Source organism: Mobula hypostoma, chromosome 19 (assembly GCF_963921235.1).
Source record: "Mobula hypostoma chromosome 19, sMobHyp1.1, whole genome shotgun sequence".
In the NCBI taxonomy this organism is placed as follows: Eukaryota; Metazoa; Chordata; class Chondrichthyes; order Myliobatiformes; family Myliobatidae; genus Mobula; species Mobula hypostoma.
In genome coordinates, this window is record NC_086115.1 from 3,118,820 (window position 1) to 3,139,276 (window position 20,457).

At 42.9% G+C, this 20,457-nt stretch overlaps 1 protein-coding gene across 1 annotated transcript in view; it reads left to right on the forward strand.

Moving 5' to 3' along the window:
* The first annotated feature begins 876 nt into the window (after window positions 1-876).
* The window catches only part of cusr (Copper-only SOD repeat protein), a 149,124-nt gene continuing 129,543 nt past the window's right edge, over window positions 877-20,457 (forward strand). Inside the window, exons 1-2 of the mRNA XM_063071251.1 lie at window positions 877-997; window positions 1,165-3,235. Coding sequence (XP_062927321.1) covers window positions 925-997; window positions 1,165-3,235 — 2,144 coding nt within the window. The 5' untranslated portion in view covers window positions 877-924. The remainder of the gene's footprint in view (window positions 998-1,164; window positions 3,236-20,457) is intronic.

Below are 20,457 nucleotides of genomic sequence, written 5' to 3' on the forward strand. Positions count from 1 at the left end.
CTATGGAAACGAACACACGTTTCTTGCCAACACCTGAGACGACGCCAGAATAAAAAGGTGGGAGGTGGGGAAAGAGGCTAGGTGGGAAAGGTCAAGGGCTGGAGAAGGAAGAGAAAGAGAGAGAAGAGTGGACCTTGGGGCGGGGGAGAGGAGGAGCAGGAGGGTGGTGTAATAGGCTGGTGAAAGAGGTCAAAGGTCAGAGTGGGAAAACGGGTGGGTAGATTTTTTCCGGAGGACGGTATCCTACACAAGGATGATAAAGTTTTAATTTGAATTTTGTAAATATCCTACTGGAAACTGTGTAGCGTACATATTATAAATAAACTTCTTTAAAAAAAAATTGAGATATTTCCCAGTACAAAACAACGTATTTGCTGGAGCATAGAAGTTGGATTATGTGATTTAGTGCTTACATGGACTCTAAATTCGCGACTAATTGTTTCCGACGTGAGTGTCACCGCCAGGCAAAGCCGGAACTTTCACAAAGACAATTTTTCTTAACCCCGAGACCGTTTTTAAACATGTATCCCCGTAACATAGATTTCATAGTGGCGTCCAGCCGTCTGTTCTTTCTGTCTGGTCACACAATTCATGGAAAGCGGCTATATTGAAAGTATAACGAGGATTAGTGAGAACACCAGAAAGAAAACTAACGCTTCGGAGACGACAGATCTGCAGGCAATTTCTAAACTGCTGAATTCGATTAATTTATGTGGAGATGTGTTTTCAATTAAAAACAGACCACATTCAATTAGTGAAACAGAAATAAAAACAGGCGTTAAAATCTCATCAGATAGTCTCGGTCACTAAATGGGCTGAACCATACGCTGGTTACCCAATCGCCTGGCAGTTACTCCAATGAGCTGAGTTATAAACCACACGGGTTGAAAGCTGAGCGTCTTGTCTGGGTCACAGAGAGTCTGTATGCGTTGTACGGCTGGTCGGAACACCGGCGTTATGGCTTCATTGTCGTGCGTTGTGCTGGTTGCAATGTTCGGTAAGAAATACCAAATTTTTACACAACTGGTTCGGTTTGATTTACTAGCAATCTGCAGTCTTGCAAAGTAGGGGCATTAGTGTTTTCAAACATTTGTTTATACAGCACGAACAGTCAAATACGCTTTGAAGTTTGGAAATTAATATAGCGTTTGCTTTTGTTAACAGCATCGGTGTCGTCGGAATTGTACATAGCTGAAGTAGCCATGGACAACATTCAGGGAACAGTCAAGTTCAACACCACTTCTCAGAAGATAACGTTAAGTTTGTTGTTGGATTGCGCCCAAGTCAGCATCTCTTTACACGAATTCCCGCTCATGTACGGTCATTTCAAGGACCCCTGCAACCAATCAAACATAGGGAAGAAGATCTACGAGTTTACTGCGGACAGTCCCAACGTGACCCTGAATGAGAGCAAGCTTTTCCAGATCAAACCGGACCTCTCCGACCTGACGGTGGTCGTTGATAGTTGTCTGGATGGAAGTAAAGCGTGCGCCACTGTGAGGAGCGATATGCCCACCAACACCTGGCAGGGGAAGTTCTTTTCTTCCGTAGCCGGGGATGTGTACATTCGTCACAACGCTGGAGCGAAGACGGCGAGAGTACTGTCTAACCTCATGGCAATAAACGACAGGCAGACAACTGCAACTGTCTCTCTCTACCTAGAGATCGGGACAGTAAGCTGTGCCTTGACAGTACCAAACGATCGTTTATTAGTCGGCAATTTCAGCGTTGGCACACCTTTGAACCAAGTCAAGAGTCGCGTTGACGGAGTCTCTTTACCAAAGAGCAGTTCCAAGACATTATTGTACATGTATGATGGGGCGGAGTGGTCTTGCGTTGAGATGGAGGTGATGAAAGAGAAGCAGGTTTGGGCTTACGTGAATATGAAAGGTGTGAAAGGCAATTTCTGTTTCCGTCAGGTTTCCCCTTTTGATGCCACATACTATACCATGTCTCTGATGAATCTGCGGCGGATGGCCGCTGCTTACCATGTACATAATTATCCAGTGCCTCAGCGCAGCACCGCAACCGATAAGCTTTGTAGTCATGATAATGTGGGAGGGCACTTGAACCCATTTGGGAAGACTTCATCCAGTCCTTCTTATCCCCAGAGCACAAATGAAACCCATGATCAATACGAAGTTGGGGACTTGAGTGGGAGGCATGGCGTTTTGAAAGGATTGGACATGGTGGAACGCAGTTTTACAGACTGGAATCTTCCATTATTTGGGAGAAATAGTATTATTGGCCACTCCATAGTTATTCATCACCCCAACTCTTCGAGGTGGGTGTGTGGCACAATTGGCCACCCTCGTGAAGTTCTCACTGCTGTAGCTGTATTTAAGAGCCCAGTGTCAGGAAGAGTAATTTTTCAACAACTGAAAAGCAATCCCTCTTCAGACTTGTCTATTTTTATGGACCTTTCATATACCAACTCATCAGCTCCCACAACAGATGATCATTTGTGGTACATTAACAATTATCCCATCAGCTCTGAGTTAGATTTGGATGCAGATGCTTGCTTAAGCACCAATGGACATTTTAATCCTTTCAAAGTAGATGTTGGAAATAATTATAATGTCGAGTGCAGTCCAGACAGTCCTTTCCGATGTGAAGTTGGAGACTTTGCGAAGAAACATCGAACAATAATGATCACCAACCAAACAAAAGTTGTTGACAACAAGTATTTCTTCACTGACACTACTTCATCCCTAGCTGGGACTTCCAACATTGTTGGTCGGTCAGTCGTCATTCTTGGACAAAGTTTTTCAGCCAGTCCTCTAGCTTGTGCTAATATAACATTTCTTCACCCAGTGTCGGTGGAGATTGACTCATGGAAGGGCAACGGAAAAGTTAATGGAAAGGTGGCATTTAAACAGCTTTTAGATTTAGACAATACTGTTGTGGAGGTTAAGTTAACAGATCTGAATAGTAAAACTGAAACTTACAATATCCATGCACTTCCCATCAAAACTGTCTCTCCCAATGCAGATGTTTGTTCTCTTGCAAATATTGGAGGTCACTATAACCCATTCAATGTGAATGGATCTTTGTCTCCTGAGCCAGGCAATGGTACGGTTGATCAATATGAGGTTGGTGATATCAGTGGGAAATTTGGACAGCTAAATGGTTTGAACCAAATAAATAAAGAATATATGGACATGAACATGCCCTTGTTTGGACCTCATGGTATTTCCAACCGTTCCTTGGTTATTTATCAAGAAGATGGATCACCGTAAGTCTCAAACTTCATTTTTAAAAAAATATTTGAATCTGAATGAATGGTTAATGCCGTATCCTGCACAGTGCTTTTTGGACTGGAAATAATAAGTATTATTTTCTTAAAGGGTGTCTAAGATGTGAGTACCTTTCCATGCTCACTGACAGGGAGCTCTCTAGTTATTATCTTGTTCAAGTGGCTGGTGTTTGTGTGTGAAGTTAGACAGTGAGAGACAACGTAATCAAGTTTGGGAGTTTATGAATGGGTGTACTTAATCTGTATCCATTTAAAAGATTCCTCTAAAGGTCTTGGCATCGAAACCTATTTTCAGCTGGTTATTCACATTGCATACTCCTAGAGAAATCTTTAAATGATGATATGGGGTGTGGGGGGGGGTGTTGGGGGAGAGGGTAGGGAAGTCCTGATTGTTATTTCTCTGGCTAGCTCTGATACATATTCAACTGTCCACTGGACTGAAAACTGATAACTTAATTGAAGCTACTGATCAGCTAGAATTATTTCCTGCTCTCTGTCTCCATAGAAAATGTGGAAGTTCAGCATTTTGTAATATAATGCATTGGCAAATGTTTGAACCATATTGGCAAGACAACATTCTTGTTTAATTCCTCACTGAATTTAACAGTACATTTGTTTCTTCCAACATGCTTTCAATACTTCCAATAATTCCTTTTGTTGCCATCTGAACACATGGACATGTGAACAGACTCCCAGCACATGGGCATAGAAAAATAAAACACAGAAAACCTACAGCCCAATACAGGCCCTTCAGCCCACAATGCTGTGCTGAACATGTACTTTAGATATTACCTAGGGTAATACATAGGTTAATAGGATAATTACATGGCCCTCTATTTTTCTAAGCTCCATGTACCTATCCAGGAGTCTCTTAAGACCCTATCATATCTGCCACCACCATCGCTGGCAGCCCATTCCACGCACTTACCACTCTCTGCATTTATATAAAAAAAAAAGCTTACCCCTGTCATCTCCTCTGTATCTACTTCCAAGCACCTAAAACTGTGCCCTCTTGTGATAGCCATTTCAGCCCTGGGAAAAAGCCTCTGACTATCCACACGATCAATGCCTCTCATCATCTACTAGGTCACCTCTCATCCTCTGTCGCTTCAAGGAGAAAAGGACAAGTTCACTCAACCTATTCTCATAAGGCATGCTCCCCCATCCAGGCAACATCCTTGTAAATCTCCTCTGCACCCTTTCTATGGTTTCCACGTCCTTCCTGTAGTGAGGTGACCAGAACTCAGCACAGTACTCCAAGTGGGGTCTGACCAAGGTCCTATATATCTGCAACATTACCTCTCAGCTCTTAAACTCAATCCTGCAGTTGATGAAGGTCAATGCTTTGAATGTCCTATGGACTCTGACCCCAAGATCCCTCTGAACCTCCACACTGCCAAGAGTCTTGCCATTTACACTATATTCTGCCATTATATGTGACCTACCAAAATGAACCACCTCACACTTATCTGGGTTGAACTCCATCTGCCACTTCTCAGCCCAGTTTTGCATCCTATTGATGTCCCAATGTAACTTCTGACAGCCCTCCACACTATCCACAACACCCTTGACCTTTGTGTCATCAACAAATTTACTAACCCATCCCTCCACTTCCTCATCCAGGTCATTTATAAAAATCACAAAGAGTAAGGGTCCCAGAACAGATCCCTGAGGCACACCACTGGTCACCGGCCTCCATGAAGAGTATGACCCATCTACAACCACTCTTTGCCTTCTGTGGGCAAGCCAGTTCTGGATCCACAAAGCAATGTCCCCTTGGGTCTCATGCCTCCTTACTGCCTTAAGCTTTGCATGGGGTACCTTATCAAATGCCTTGCTGAAATCCATATACACTACATCTACCTTCATCAACGTGTTTAGTCACATCCTCAAAAAAAATTCAGTCAGGCTTGTAAGGCACAACTTGCCTTTGACAAAGCCATGCTGACTATTCCTAATCGCATTATGTCTCGCCAAATTTTCTTAAATCCTGCCTCTCAGGATCTTTTACATTAACTTGCCACCCACTCAAGTAAGTTCCTGGGCTATCTCTTCTCCCTTTTTTGAATAAGATAACAACATCTGCAAACCTCCAATCCTTTGGAACCTCTCCCATCCCCATTGATGATGCAAAGATCATTGCCAGAGGCTCAGCAGTCTCCTCCCTCGCCTCCCACAGTAGCCTGGGGTACATCTTGTCTGGTCCTGGAGACTTGTCCAATTTGATGCTTTCCAAAAACTCCAGCACATCCTCTTTCTTACTATCTATATGCTCAAGCTTTTCAGTCTGCTGTAAGTTATCCCTACAATCATAGAGAAAACATAGCAACATAGAAAACCTACAGCACATTACAGGCCCTTTGGCCCACAAAGCTGTGCCAAACATGGCCTTACCTTAGAACTACCTAGGCTTACCCATACCCCTCTATTTTTCTAAGCTCCATGTATCCATCTAGGGGTCTCTATCATTTCCGCCTCCACCACTGCTGCCAGCAGCCCATTCCACGCACTCACCACTTTTTTAAAAAAAAACAAACTTACCCCTGACATCTCCTCTGTATCTGCTTCCATGCACCTTAAAACTATGCCCTCTCATGCTAACCATTTCAGCCCTGGGAAAAAGCCTCTGACTATCCACATGATCAATGCCCCTCATTATTGCCAAGATCCTTTTCCGTAGTGAATACTGAAGAAAAGTATTCATTAAGTACCTCTGCTATCTCCTAAAATGGAGCCAAGGTTGTCTATGAGAACAAAACCAGTTTATTGTGAGTGTGTGTGTGTGTATATACTTCATACAATCAGAAAATGACCTTCACTGTATCAACAGTCAATGTATTTTATTTACAAAGCACCACTATCACTCCTGTTGCCTCTGGAGAATACTCTCATGGAGTACTTGAGGGCTGCTTTCTGGAAGTATCACTTGGAAGAATGTCTTTAAAGAATTGCGACAAACTAAAGAACAGTACATTTTTATCGACATGAGATTCTGCAGATGGTGGAAATCCGGAGTAACACACAGTCACTGGAGGAACTCAGCAGGTCAGGCAGCATTCATGGAAAGCATTTCAGACCAAGACCCTTCATCAGGAGTGGAAAGAAAGGGGTTGGCTCAAAGTGTTGACTTGTTTATTCCTTTCCATGGATGCTGCCTAACCTTCTGACATTCCTCCAGCATTTCGTGTGTGTTACTCTTGATGTTTTGTACTTCAGCACAAAGGTAAATCAGGTGTCTGTATCTTGTTTTACGGCGGTTGGCATCCAGCTTAATGGTGCATTACCGCCACCCTCTGCTCCAGAATGTGCACTAGACATACATTCTAAATCCCTTTACTCACACACTCACACACTCACACACTCTTCACCCTCCCATCTTTGACCATCCTAGTATCCTATTCCTGTTTATTCGTCATATTCTATAAAAAAACCCCTGTACCCCTTAAAAACGCTAAAAATACCCGGACTTGGGCTCTCTCACCCAAATAAATCAGGTGATTAAATAGTCCAAGTACTTAAAGTTGTATAGTTTACTTCAATCCTGGTTGTGGGCAAGTGGTTTGTTAGGATTATATATTTACAATGGGAGTACATTTCAACTGACAAGCAAATGTCTGAATATTCAAACATTTGGTCTGAGCACAAAACCTCAAACACTTAAAATATGTCTTTATCCCAATATTATCAGGTGGTTCTTTGGATATACAAGAACCCTAAATATTGATTGACTTAACAAATTTAACTTTAACAATGCATTAAGTAGTGGAATGGCCACTTAATTTCTTGCACGATGTTATCCTTGGAGTTTCAATGTGGTCCAGTTAACATAGACATTCATTTATTGTTTCCTGATGTAACTTGCAGTGGCACAATATCAGGATGTGTCCTGTGCCTTATGGTTGGTATCTTGTGCCCTTGCATTGTGTATGGGTATTACATTGCTCAATAAAGAATCTTAATACAGCTATAAATGGAAGAGATTGTGTTGTCAGTTCCCAAAGTGTATCTCTCAAGTAATCTCCAGATGTAAACTGATGGTCTGCAATTTTTCCAATACGTATTGTCTGTTTGCAGATTGCTTGTAATTTACATGGGAACATTTTATATGAAGTCTGGTTGCCATTTACTCAACTCCTGAGTGAAAATGAAATTCATCCCAGAATGCTATTTCCTTCAGTGGACAATTTTTTTTCATCTGTTTCATGAACATTATATTAAATCGGGGGATCCCAATCTTTTATGGCATGGAGCCTTACCATTAATGGAGGGGGTCTGTGGACCCCTGTATTAAAGGTATTGTAGAATGCAAGGTGCAGTTCTAATCAAGATAGCTTGCTCTAAGTAAATACTGTCTGTAATCTGTTCCCCAACAGGGAAGGGGAATGGGTTTCATCAATCCTTTCTGCCTTTGCAAAGCTGGGTTCTTCTGAATGTGGCAGACCTGAAATGATTGCTTTTAAGTTTGGTCCAGTGGGGCAGAGCTGGTCGAACCATGACCTTGTGGCACCTGAATCCAGGGTTCCATCTTCCTCCTGTGTGTGGAGTTTTTGCCCCCTCCCTGTGACCATGCGGGTTTCCTCTAGGTGCTCTGATTTCCACTCACATCAGGTTAGTAGGTTAACTGGCCACTGTAAATTGCCGGTGGAGTTTACGGGAATGACGGGAGCTGGAGGGGAATTGAGAATATGGGGAGAAGTTTTGTAGGATTGGTGTAAGTGGATGTTCTCTGGCTTTGTAGATTCTGTAGACCAAAGGGGCTTCCTCCCTACTGTAGAACTCTGATAACTATGGATGTGGATCAATCTGTTATTAACAATGACAGTTTAATTCTCAGCTGCCTAATCACCAGCATATCTGAAAAGAATCTCCCTGGGACATTGTGGTTCTAGTATTATTGATGTGACTTGTGTCATTTGTCACATTCAGGACGAGTGCATACAACAAAATTTAAACCTGTATGCCATTTTTAATAGTTGACCAAAGCACTCAATATGGTGAACAGAGAAATACTGTGGATGGTACTGTTGAGGCTGGGAAGCTCCTTTGCTGCTTTTATGACGGTATGACTGGTTTTGTCCTGTCAAACCCAGAAGCTTTTCAAACAGTGTGAAACAAGGGTGTGTGTTGGCCCTGTGCTGCTTTACGTGAATGCTGAATCCATGTCATCTGAGATCCTGAACAGGAAGTGTATCTGAAGTACGGGCTTGATGGATTGCTTGTTGAGCTGCATCATTTGAATGCCAAATCAAAGACAATTGGGAAGCTGGTTCTTGAAGTATTTTATGCTGATGACTGCACCCTGCTGACTCATGCAGAGTCTGATCTCCAACTTGCTGTCAACAAGCTTCGCAGAAGCCTCTCACCTCTTTGGCCTCGCCATAAACCTGATTTAAGATGGAAGTCCTTTTCACTCTTTATCTGCTGTAGCCCCTCCTTCAACACCATCAAGACAACAAAACTGAATATGCTAGAGGAGTTCAGGTATCTTGGCAGCACTGTCTGTAGTGATGGCTCAATGAATCAATGTCAGGATTTTCAAAGCCACCTGCGCTCAGTGTGTTGAACCCCTGCAACATTTGGTATCCACAAAGCTCAAGGTGTACAGCATTGCTGTCATTACCAGTATCCTTTATGGTTGTGAAATGCGAACTGCTTGTAGAAGACACCTCAGGCAGCCAGAGTGCTTTCTCATTTGTAGCCTGAGGATGATCCTAGGTATCCACTAGCAGGGTGGGATCACAAACCTGGAAGTCCTCAACAGAGTGCAGCTCATGAGCATCAAGGCCATGATCCTGAACGCCCAGCTTCAACGTACAGGGCATATCATTCACATGGAGGATTCCACAATCCCCAATCAGCTACTGCATGGTGAACTTCCTCTGGGCAAGAGGAACCAAAGTGGGCATCACAAGAGGTTTGCAGATCGAATGAAAGTTAACATTGCATATGCTGGACTTGCTCCAAAGCAACTGGAACAGTGAACGACTAGACTCGATGATGTGCCTTGGACTCGCCTGTGACAACTTTGAGGAGAGATGTTGTGTGGTCCTGTTGGCTGCCCGGGAGTGATGGGAAGCTACAGAAGCAACTCCTCCAGCTGACTCAGGACGGTTCCCCTGTCCTCACTGCGAACGAGTTGCCGCTCAAGACTTGACTTCACAGCCACCTTCGGGTCCATAATAGATGAGCTGCACAAGAAAGACTACCATCAGGCACAATGGACAACCACCGTGGGCTGGGAAGTATAAAATGGCAGTGGTGAATTTAAGATTAGGGTCATTACTCAGGTACAATGATGGACCTATTTCGCAAAGATGAATTTCAAGCATATTAATATTGCTACCTTTCCCTCTCACATCTAAGCCCACCGACCAATGAATTCATCCTCACCTGGATCCACCTATCATATGCCAACTCTTTCCCCCATTCAGCCCCCTCTCCTCTTTCAGTCCTGATAAAGGATCTCAAACTAAAGTATTGACTGTCTATTTCCCCCACAGGTGCTGCCTGACCCAGAGTTCTTCAGTATCTCTTTATTTTGCTCTTGTAACAAGTCCCCTGTGCTACTGTGTGTCTCCCCCATCACACTAGTTTCAGACAGCAATATGGTTTTGTTGTTACAGTGCAAACTGGCAGAATCTCAAAAGCGTGGTAGAGGCAGGATGCAGAATTCTGTGCTGATTTTTCTGAAATGTTGCCTCTACATGTTTTTTAAAAAAAATATATTTTTATCTTGACGTAATTGGCTGGGACCATAGTTGGTTTCTAGCAATACACTTGTCATTCTGCATGAGATCATTGTTTCCTGTTTCCAGAGAAGAGAGGCAGGTACATAAGCTCACATGTTCATGTGATACGGCAGTCTCAGGCCAGATGGTAATAAATTATTTAGAAAGATTACCTTGATATAGATGAATCAATTGGTTTGCTTGGCATTTTTAATGTTGTGTTAGATTGTATTCACTGCCTTCTAGTACTTTTCCAGGAGATGTTTTCTGATTATCTGAAGTAATTTTTAAAGCTTAGATTCTGCCAGGCTTTGGGAGGTTGGGTATCAGGCACAAGAAGTTGCATTGTATCTAGGTCAGGGCACAGTCCAGGTTCTGTGTACTCAGCATGCGTCAGTAAGAGCAAGGGTCAATCTGTGACTCCATTTGAGTGCTGGTCTGCTGGCTTCATGTGTGTACTGACTATAAGAAGATCAGGTTTGCCCTAAGTTTCGTCAGGTAAAGTGAAACAACACACTCCCACTACGGGTTAAGCACATGTTTACTCTCTGAAGTCTACCCACAATGGCACCAGTGGTTCGGATAAGAAATATAATAGTTTGTTGAATGTATAAATAATAGGTGATTGGATTGAGGTGCCTCGTGCATGGAAAAATTGTCAGCTGAAAGTGAATAGACAATAGGTGCAGGAGTAGGCCATTCGGCCCTTTGAGCCAGCACCGCCATTCACTATGATCATGGCTGATCATCCACAATCAGTATCCAGTTCCTGCCTTATCCCCCATAACCTTTGATTCCGCTATCTTTAAGAGCTCTGTCCGTCTCTTGAAAGCATCCAGAGACTTGGCCTCCACTACTTTCTGGGGCAGACCACTCCACATATCCACTACACTCTGGATGGAAAAAGTTTATCCTCAACTCTGTTCTAAATGGCCTACCCCTTATTCTTAAACTGTGGCCTCTGGTTCTGGACTCACCCATCAGCGGGAACACGCTTCCTGCCTCCAGCATGTCCAATCCCTTAATAATCTTATGTTTCAATAAGATCCCCACTCATCCTTCTAAATTCCGGTGTATACAAGCCCAGTCACTCCAATCTTTCAACATATGACAGTCCTGCCATCCTGGGAATTAACCTTGTGAACCTACACTGCACTCCCTCAATAGCAAGGATGTCCTTCCTCAAATTTGGAGACCAAAACTGCACACAACACTCCAGGTGTGGTCTCACCAGGACCTTGTACAGCTGCAGAAGGACCTCTTTGCTCCTATACTCAATTCTCCTTATTATGAAGGCCAGCATGCCATTAGCTTTCTTCACTGCCTGCTGTACCTATATGCTTGCTTTCAGTGACTGATGTACAAGAATGCCTAGAACTTGTTGTGCTTCCCCTTTTCCTAACTTGACTCCATTTAGGTAATAATCTGCCTTCCTGTTCTTACCACCAAAGTGGATAATCTCACATTTATCCACATTAAACTGCATCTGCCATGCATCCGCCCACTCACCCAGCCTGTCCAAGTCACCCTGCATTCTCGTAACATCCTCCTCACATTTCACACTGCCACCCAGCTTTGTATCATCTGCAAATTTGTTAATGTTACTTTTAATCCCTTCATCTAAATCATTTATGTATGTTGTAAACAGCTGCGGTCCCAGCACTGAACCCTGCGGTACCCCACTGGTCACCGCCTGCCATTCCAAAGGGACCTGTTAATCACTACTGTTTCCTGTCAGCCAGCCAATTTTCAATCCATGTCAGTACTCTGCCCCCAATACCATGTGCCTTAATTTTGCCCACTAATCTCCTTTGTGGTTCTTCATCAAAGGCTTTCTGAAAGTCCAGGTACACTACATCTACTGGCTCTCCCTTGTCTATTTTCATATTTTTAAAACTGAACTAGAGATTTAGTTGTATTTTTAATGCTTTTTTTTTTGGTCTTGGGTATTCCACACTCTATGAAAAGTATGATTTAAAGAAATGATTATGTATCTTTTTTTCCATGCTTTAAAGAATATTACAAAGTAAACATCAATGTTTGGAAGTATTTGCAAGCAGTGACCTTATTTCTGTGGCTGAGTTACATTATCCTGTGTATATTGCTGAATATTTGTATTCTTTTGAAGAATATTTCTGGTAAGACAGTGGTGCATGCAAACTCAGCAGCTTCTCGGGGGGGGGGGGGGGGAAAGGAGGCAACCAATGGTGCTTTCTTTTTCTTTGTAAAATTAGTTTTTTGTGATCCAAAGCCAATTCTACCCCACAAACATGAGGCTGCTCCATCAGTGAGCTGCTCGTTGATCGGAGAAGGGGCCAGTCAGGTGTTGGAGGACCAGGTTTGGGTTCAGAGAAGCCCACCAGGATATCAGAGGAGCTGGTTTGGGTACAGGTGAGCTGACCTGGCTGCACACCGTGCTGCTGCCTGCTACTTGGAAGCAGCAGAATTGTTGCAGTGTAATCGTGGGAGATTATCTTGGACATTTTATTTGCGATCCCAAGACTGTTAGACAGTGATACACAAGTTCCCGTTGGTCTGTTTCCTTGTCTGTTGGAGGGACAGATGACATAGGAGCTGTGTAGCCTTGGTTGTAATGAGGACTAGGCCTCAAGCCTTGGGCTTGCCTGCTGCTGCAGACCAGGTGAGAGACACAGAAGCCTTGCAGTGTGTGGTGTCCACACTCAGCTGGGGTCTGGCCTCTCCCATCAGTGCTGCCCTCCCGTGTAAGAATAGTCAAATGACAGGCTGGATTGCATGTGTCTGCACACTGCCAGGAGATTCTACCATCGATTGCCTGTCTCTCTGTCTCTCTGTCTCTCTGTCTCTCTGTCTCTCTGTCTCTCTGTCTCTCTGTCTCTCTGTCTCTCTGTCTCTCTGTCTCTCTGTCTCTCTGTCTCTCTGTCTCTCTGTCTCTCTGTCTCTCTGTCTCTCTGTCTCTCTGTCTCTCTGTCTCTCTGTCTCTCTGTCTCTCTGTCTCCTTTGCTCACTATTTTGAATTATGTTACTCGCTATTTTGAATGTTTTGCACCCTGGCTCCAGAGGAACACTGTCTCATTCAGCTGTATCTGTATGGTTTGAATGATAATTAAACTTAATTTGATTTTTGAAGAATGACCTGTCAGTCTTATTGTGGTTTACTTTGTCAGGGAGCTGTACAGCATAGAAACGGGCCCTAGGACTCACCATATCAAAGCTGACCATCACATACCTATCTACCTTAATACTTTCTTGAAAGTCCTCTATGCCTTGCTCATTCAAGTGCTCATCTAGATATTCCTTGTGAGTACTTGCCTCTGATAGCTACTCAGTACATTTCAGATACCCTAGACATCTCTAGTGGAGGAGAGGAGATGGCTGCGCGACGTAGCCATCGTAGCCTAGGTGGTGATGTCTGTTATTTGTCTAGTAGGGGGCTGTGCACAATCCTGATTTGATGGAGGTGGATGTGAGAGCACGGAGGAACATCTGGTGAAACTTCTGAAATGCCTGCTTCGCTGCTGTTGCTACTATGTGGTCCAGATTCTTCGGAGGAGAAGGCCCCGGGTCCTCAGCTTTGTTCAGCGGCCCGGATGGGGTCGAAGTGCTCGGCAGAGGATGGTGCTAGGAGAGGCTGTGTCGGAGGCTCGAAGCTTTCAGGCGGACTCAGAGTCGGGTGCAGTTGGGTGCTTCCAATGGTGCTGCATCGGCAAGTTGGTGGCGCTTTGAGGTTCATGGCGGAGAGTTCCTCCCTTCTGCTGCCTGTGTGAGATGATGAGTCTATCGGGACTTTGGAACTTTGTTTTACTGTGCCCATGGTCTGATCTTTATCAAATTATGCTATTGCTTTGCACTGTTGTAACCATATGTTATAATTATGTGGTTTTGTCAGTTTTAGTCTTGGTTTGTCCTGTGTTTTCTTGTGATATCATCCTGGAGGAATGTTGTATCATTTTTTAAATGCATGCATTTCTAAATGACAATAAACAAGAACTGAACATCTCAGTATTTCAGTTGGAGTAACTTATTTAGATGAACATGTCAGATAGATTACATTGAACATCAGCCCTCAAACATAGGATGTATACTCCATTAGATTACTCTTGCTTAATGAATAGTTGGACAAGTCTGTTTGTGCATACATTGTTAACTTTCAAAATAGCTTTCTCACCAGAACAGATTTTAGACATCTAAATTTAACGTTGCTTCAGTGTAAAGTGGCACCTTCTACAACATAATACTACCTACCTGACTGTGATAGATGCCTCTAAAGATGTGAAAAGTGGCAAGTTCCTGGTGTGCACAACTAGTATGTAGTTAGGAAAAAGTGGTAATTCCAGAAGCAAAATACTTTGTTTTTATCAATGCGCCATAGGAATAATCCTATCTGGATGTATAATGGCTTGGTATGGCAACTGCTCTAAGCACATAACCACAAGAAACTACAGTGAATTGTGGGCACAGCTCAGCACATCATGGAAACCATCTTCCCCTCCTAAACTGTCTGTACTTCTCGCTGCCTTAGTAAAGCAGCCGATGTAATCATAAAACCACACCCAGCCCAAACATTCTCTTTTCTCTCTTCCATCAGGAACAATAAACAAAAGCAAGTACCACCAGCTTGACAGATTCTACCTACTGTTATGAGACTATTAAACAGTTCCCTAATACAATAAACTGGCCTCCTGATGTCGGTCTACCTCATTATGATCTTGACCTTGTTATGTACCTGCACTGCACTTTGTGTAGCTGTTGCACTTTATTCTGCATCATTGTTTGACACTGTTCTACCTCAATGTACTGCGTAATGATCTGATCTGTGTGAACAGTATCTCAGTACATGTGATAATAATGAACCAATTCCAATACTTGGTAGAACTGGATTCTGTCTGGAACATTGTCTTCACAGGTTACACCTGACTTGAATATTTTTCATCAAAAACAATATTTTCTGGTGTTTATTACATAAAATTGAGTTCAGACTCGAAGGGTTTTGATAGGGAATCAAGGACTTTGGGGTGAGAGAAAGGCATATACATTCTGGAGGCTGGCAGGGGCATGACTGTTCAGTCAGGTTAATCAGGAGAAAGATGAAGCTATGTGAGAATACTGTAATTTTATATTGAGACAAGAATGAAGTTGAGAAACAGATTGTCTTAATGGAAGCTGAGCATATATGTATTTTACCCATTTTGTTAAAATTGTCCTTTTTATGGAGCTTAGAGGATGGCTGGTCCCTGTAGTTTCATTGTTCTACTGTGCTGATGCTTGGCCTTGTAGAGGGTTGTCATTTACTGTCATACTGTAGTACAGTGTCAGAGTACTTTTGGTGCAACAGTATCTCCAAGTGGAATTGGATTTCTGGAAGTTGATTAAGAGGAAATATTTTCCAACTTTGCAATTTTATAGAATAAAACATGATTTTTGGCCCAGAAAGCCTGTACTGGTCATGGAGCATCCATTCACACTAATCCCATTACATTCTTTTCACACTTCTATCTGCTACCTGCAGATTCTGTGGCTCATCTACACACAGCAGCCTGCTAACCTATCAACATGCACAGGTGTGGGATGTGAGAGTAAAATGAAAACCTACACCGTAACAGGGAGAACGTAAAACTCTTCACAGGCTGGACCAGATGTCAGGATTGAACTCAAGTTGTTGGTGTAAGGCAGCAGTTCTACCACCGCCATCAATATGCTGTTGTTTGGGTGAACTTGGCATCAAAGGATATGGCGAGAAGGCAGATGTATGGGGTTGAGTGGGATCTGGCATCAGCCATGATAGAATGGTGGAGCAGACTCAATGGGCTGAATGGCCTAATTCTGCTCCTGTGTCTTGTGGTCTAACTGTTGTCTATTCACTGTAGAACCTTTCTAAGTTCCCATGAGTTAACTAGGGTTAAAATTGTTCTTGAATTAATATTAACATGTTCAGCTCATTGTGAGACAGCAGGAAAATGTTTTAGACTCTAAATATGAGGATTAAAAAAAATTTTGGTTCCTAGTACTAAGCAAACTGAGGTTTGATGTAACTTTTGAACAAAAATTCTTTTGCATATTAATTGAATTGACTTTATTTCTTACATCCTTCACATACATGAGTAAAAATCTTTACATTATGTCTTCTTCTAAATGTGCAATCATAGTAGTTTATGATAAATAGAACAGTCAATGTACAGTCAAACTAGTGTGAGTTCATCAGTCTGATGGCCTGGTGGAAGAAGCTGTCCTGGTTCTTATGCTGTGGGATGGCTTCCCGACTAGTTTGTGGTTGGGATGACTCGGGTCCCCAATAATCCTTCGGGGCCCTTTTTACACACCTGCCCTTGTAAATGTCCTGAATTATGGGAAGTTCACATCTACAGATGCGCTGGACTGTCTCCACCACTCTCTGCAGAGTCCTGCGATTAAGGGAGGTACAGTTCCTGTACCAGACAGTGATGCAGCCAGTCAGGATGCTCTCAAGTGTGCCCCTGTAGAAAGTTCTTAGGATTTAGGGGCCCATGCCAAAATTCCTCAACCGTCTGAGGTGAAACATTGAACTGTTTATTTCAATGCTTAGTATATGAAAATCTGGAATAAAATTTGTTACCATTTCCAGATCGAATCATAACAGGATATTCTCAATGCAAAGCATAAAGAGTTGAGGGATTCTCTGAGGCAGGCTCCCATTACCAGGTAGGGATAAATGATTGTCTCGGTGCACTTTAAGAGGAAGAGATTAATCAGAGCTGATCTGGTTCAAGGAAAATATAAACTGAGGGAGATAAATGGGAGCAGGAGAGAAAAATGGCACCAACAGCTGAGCAGACTTTGCCTTGGTCCTTTCAAAGTCATTCCCTTTATTCCCATCACGCCTTCCCCTGCAACTTTAAAGAAAAACCATGCATGTCTTTTCAATTTGTCTAGTTCTAACTTTGGGCAGTCCAATGATTCAGCAGATGGGAATTGGTTGCTATCATAGCTTATTACAACATAGGGTGAATAGATTTATGGAAGCTGCAGCTTTGGTGTGAAACAACAGGAATTCTGTAGATGCTGGAAATTCAAGCAACACACATCAAACATAAAAAACCTACAGCACAATACAGGCCCTTTGGCCCACAATACTGTGCAGAACATGTACTTACTTTAGAAATTACTGAGGGTTACCCTTAGCCCTCTGTTTTTCTAAGCTCCATGTACCTATCCAGGAGTCTCTTAAAAGACCCTATCATATTCGCCTCCACCACCATTGCCAGCAGCCCATTCCACGCACTCACCACTCGGTTTTTTTAAAAAAGACAACTTAACCCTGATATCTCCTCTGTAGCTATTTCCAAGCACCTTAAAACTGTCCTCTCATGTTAGCCATTTCAGCTCTGGGGGAAAAAGCCTCTGGCTATCCACATGATCAATGCTTCTCATCATGTACACCTCTATCTTGTCACCTCTCGTCCTCCGTCGCTCTAAGAAGAAAAGGCCGAGTTCACTCAACCTATTCTCATAAGGCATGTTCCCCAATCCAGGCAACATCTTTGTAAATCTCCTCTGCACCCTTTCTATGGTTTCCACATCCTTCCTGTAGTGAGGTGACCAGAACTGAGCACAGTACTCCAAGTGGGGTCTGACCAGTGTCCTGTATAGCTGCAACATTACCTCTCGGCTCTTAAACTCAGTCCCACGATTGATGAAGGCCAATGCATCGTATCTCTTAACCACAGAGTCAACCTGAGTAGCAGCTTTGAGTGTCCTATGGACTCGGACCCCAAGATTCCTCTGATCCTCCACACTGCCAGGAGTCTACCATTAATACTATATTCTGCCATCATATTTGACCTACCAAGATGAACCACTTCACATTTATCTGGGTTGAACTCCATCTGCCACATGTCAGCCCAGCTTTGCATCCCATTGATGTCCTGCTGTAAACATGACAGCCCTCCACACTATCCACAACACCCTCAACCTTTGTGTCATCAGCAAATTTACTAACCCATCCCTCCACTTTCTCATCCAGGTCGTTTATAAAAAAAAAAAATCAAAGAGTAGGGGTCCCAGAACAGATCCCTGAGGCATACCACTAGTGACCGACCTTCATGCCGAATATGACCTGTCTACAACCACTCTTTGCCTTCTGTGGGCAAGCCAATTCTGGATCCTCAAAGCAATGTTCCCTTGGATCCCATGTCTCCTTACTTTCTCAATAAGCCTTGCATGGGGTACCTTATCAAATGCCTTGCTGAAATCCGTATACACTACATCTACTGCTCTACCTTCATCAATGTGTTTAGTCACGTCCCATAAATTCAGTCAGGCTTGTAAGGCATAACCTGCCTTTGACAAAGCCATGCTGACTATTCCTAATCATATGACTCTCCAAATGTTCATTAATCCTACCTCTCAGGATCTTTTCCATCAACTTACCAACCACTGAAGTAAGAAAGACTTGCTGGTCTTAATTTTCTGAGCTATCTCTACTCCCTTTCTTGAATAAGGGAACAGCACCCGCAACCCTCCAATCCTCCAGAACCTCTCCTGTCCCCATTGATGATGCAAAGATCATTGCCAGAGGCTCAGCAATCTCCTCTTTCACCACTCACAGTAGCCTAGGGTACATCTTGTCTGGTCCCGGTGACTTATCCACCTTGATGCTTTCCAAAAGCTCCAGCACATCTTCTTTCTTAATATCTATATGCTCAAGCTTTTCATTCTACTGAATCATCCCTACAATTATCAACATCCTTTTCCGTAATGAATACTTTGCTTCAGTATTCACTAAGTACCTCTGCTATTTCCTCTGGTTCCATACACACTTTTCCATTGTCACACCTGATTGGTTCTATTCTCTCACGTCTTATCCTCTTGCTCTTCACGTACTTATAGAATGCCTTGGAGTTTTCCTTAATCCTGCTCTCCAAGGCCTTCTCATGGCCCCTTCTGGCTCTCCTAATTTCATTCTTAAGCATCTTCCTGCTAGCCTTATAATCTTCTAGATCTCTATCATTACCTACTTTTTTGAACATTTCGTAAGCTTTTCTTCTTGACTAGATTTTCAACAGCATTTGTACACCATGGGTTCCTGTTCCCTACCATCCTTTCCCTGTCTCATTGGAATGTACCTATGCAGAATTCCACACAAATATCCCCTGAACATTTGCCACATTTCTGCCATACATTTCCCTGAGAACATCTGTTTGCAATTTATGCTTCCAAATTCCTGCCTGATAGCCTCATATTTCCCCTTACTTCAATTAAACCTTTTCCTGACTTGTCTGTTCCTATCCCTCTCCAATGCTGTGGTAAAGGGGATGCAAATGTGATTACTATCTCCAAAATGCTGTCTTTAAAGCTTCACTTCTGTTTCATCAGTCATGCTTGCAAACTAAAACATTATGAAACCCACAGTCACTGGGAAGTGATGGAAGAATAATACTGAACACTTTTGTTTGGGATGTGTTTTATAACTTGTAGTACTTGAGTAGTTTTGATCACACACAAGTATGGCGCTGTTAGTGCTTTGGGTACTGACTGATCCCTTGGGATCAGGGTCAAGTTCATTATCACTGACAGGTTATGAAACATTGCTTTGCAGCAGCACAGTGTAAGTTGTAAAAATGACTACATTGCACAGTAAATAGTGCAAAATGTGTATACTGAGCTGGTGTTCATGGGTATGCTGAATATATGTCTGTTCTTGCTGCTCAGCAATGTGTAACGCTCAGGTCTATCAGCTCATGTTTATCTAGGGGAAACCCCGTCTGCCCGCCAAACCCTGTCTTACGGTTGCGTAGTTGCTGTGTAATGCCACCTGGTACAAACTCACACACCAATTATCAGACAGCACATAATGTATGATTTACAAATTACACTTTATAAATCTTACTGGAACTATGTAATTAAGAGATACAATATTAAAGGGAAAGTGAAAGGCGCCAAACTTAGAGTTCAACCACTTGGTGCACAATGGTTGGAGCTCAGTTAACAGGGTCCTCTTTCCACCATGCAATCTCCTCTGACCCCCTCAACTCACCGCTTGGGACCAACCACGGTGGTCAACCAGAGCGCATCCAGCACGTCCTTCCTCTTCGGTTCTCCTCTTGAATAAGCCCCCAAACCACACAGTTCCCAGCCATATGAGATAGAATATCACCCACAAAAAAACACATGGACACTCATTGATTTGTTCCCTCTCTTATCAATAATATAACGCAAACAAGCAGAGAGAGAGAACTCCTTACATTGCAGTTATGATTTCAGAAATGCCATTTTATATAATATACAAAGAAGCCATTTTAGACACCTCAGTAGCCAGTGTAACCAAGACCCAGTTACAAACGTAATCATCACCAGACATGTCAAAACATTTGTACCCTCTCCAATGGTACTGTGAAGGAAAAAGTGAATGTTCCTGTTATGTGTTGTAACTTCAAAACAGTCAACTAATTCAAAGATAGACATGAGTCTGAAATGTAAGTCTAACAACAAGTTTACTTTGAGCGACATGCACATGGT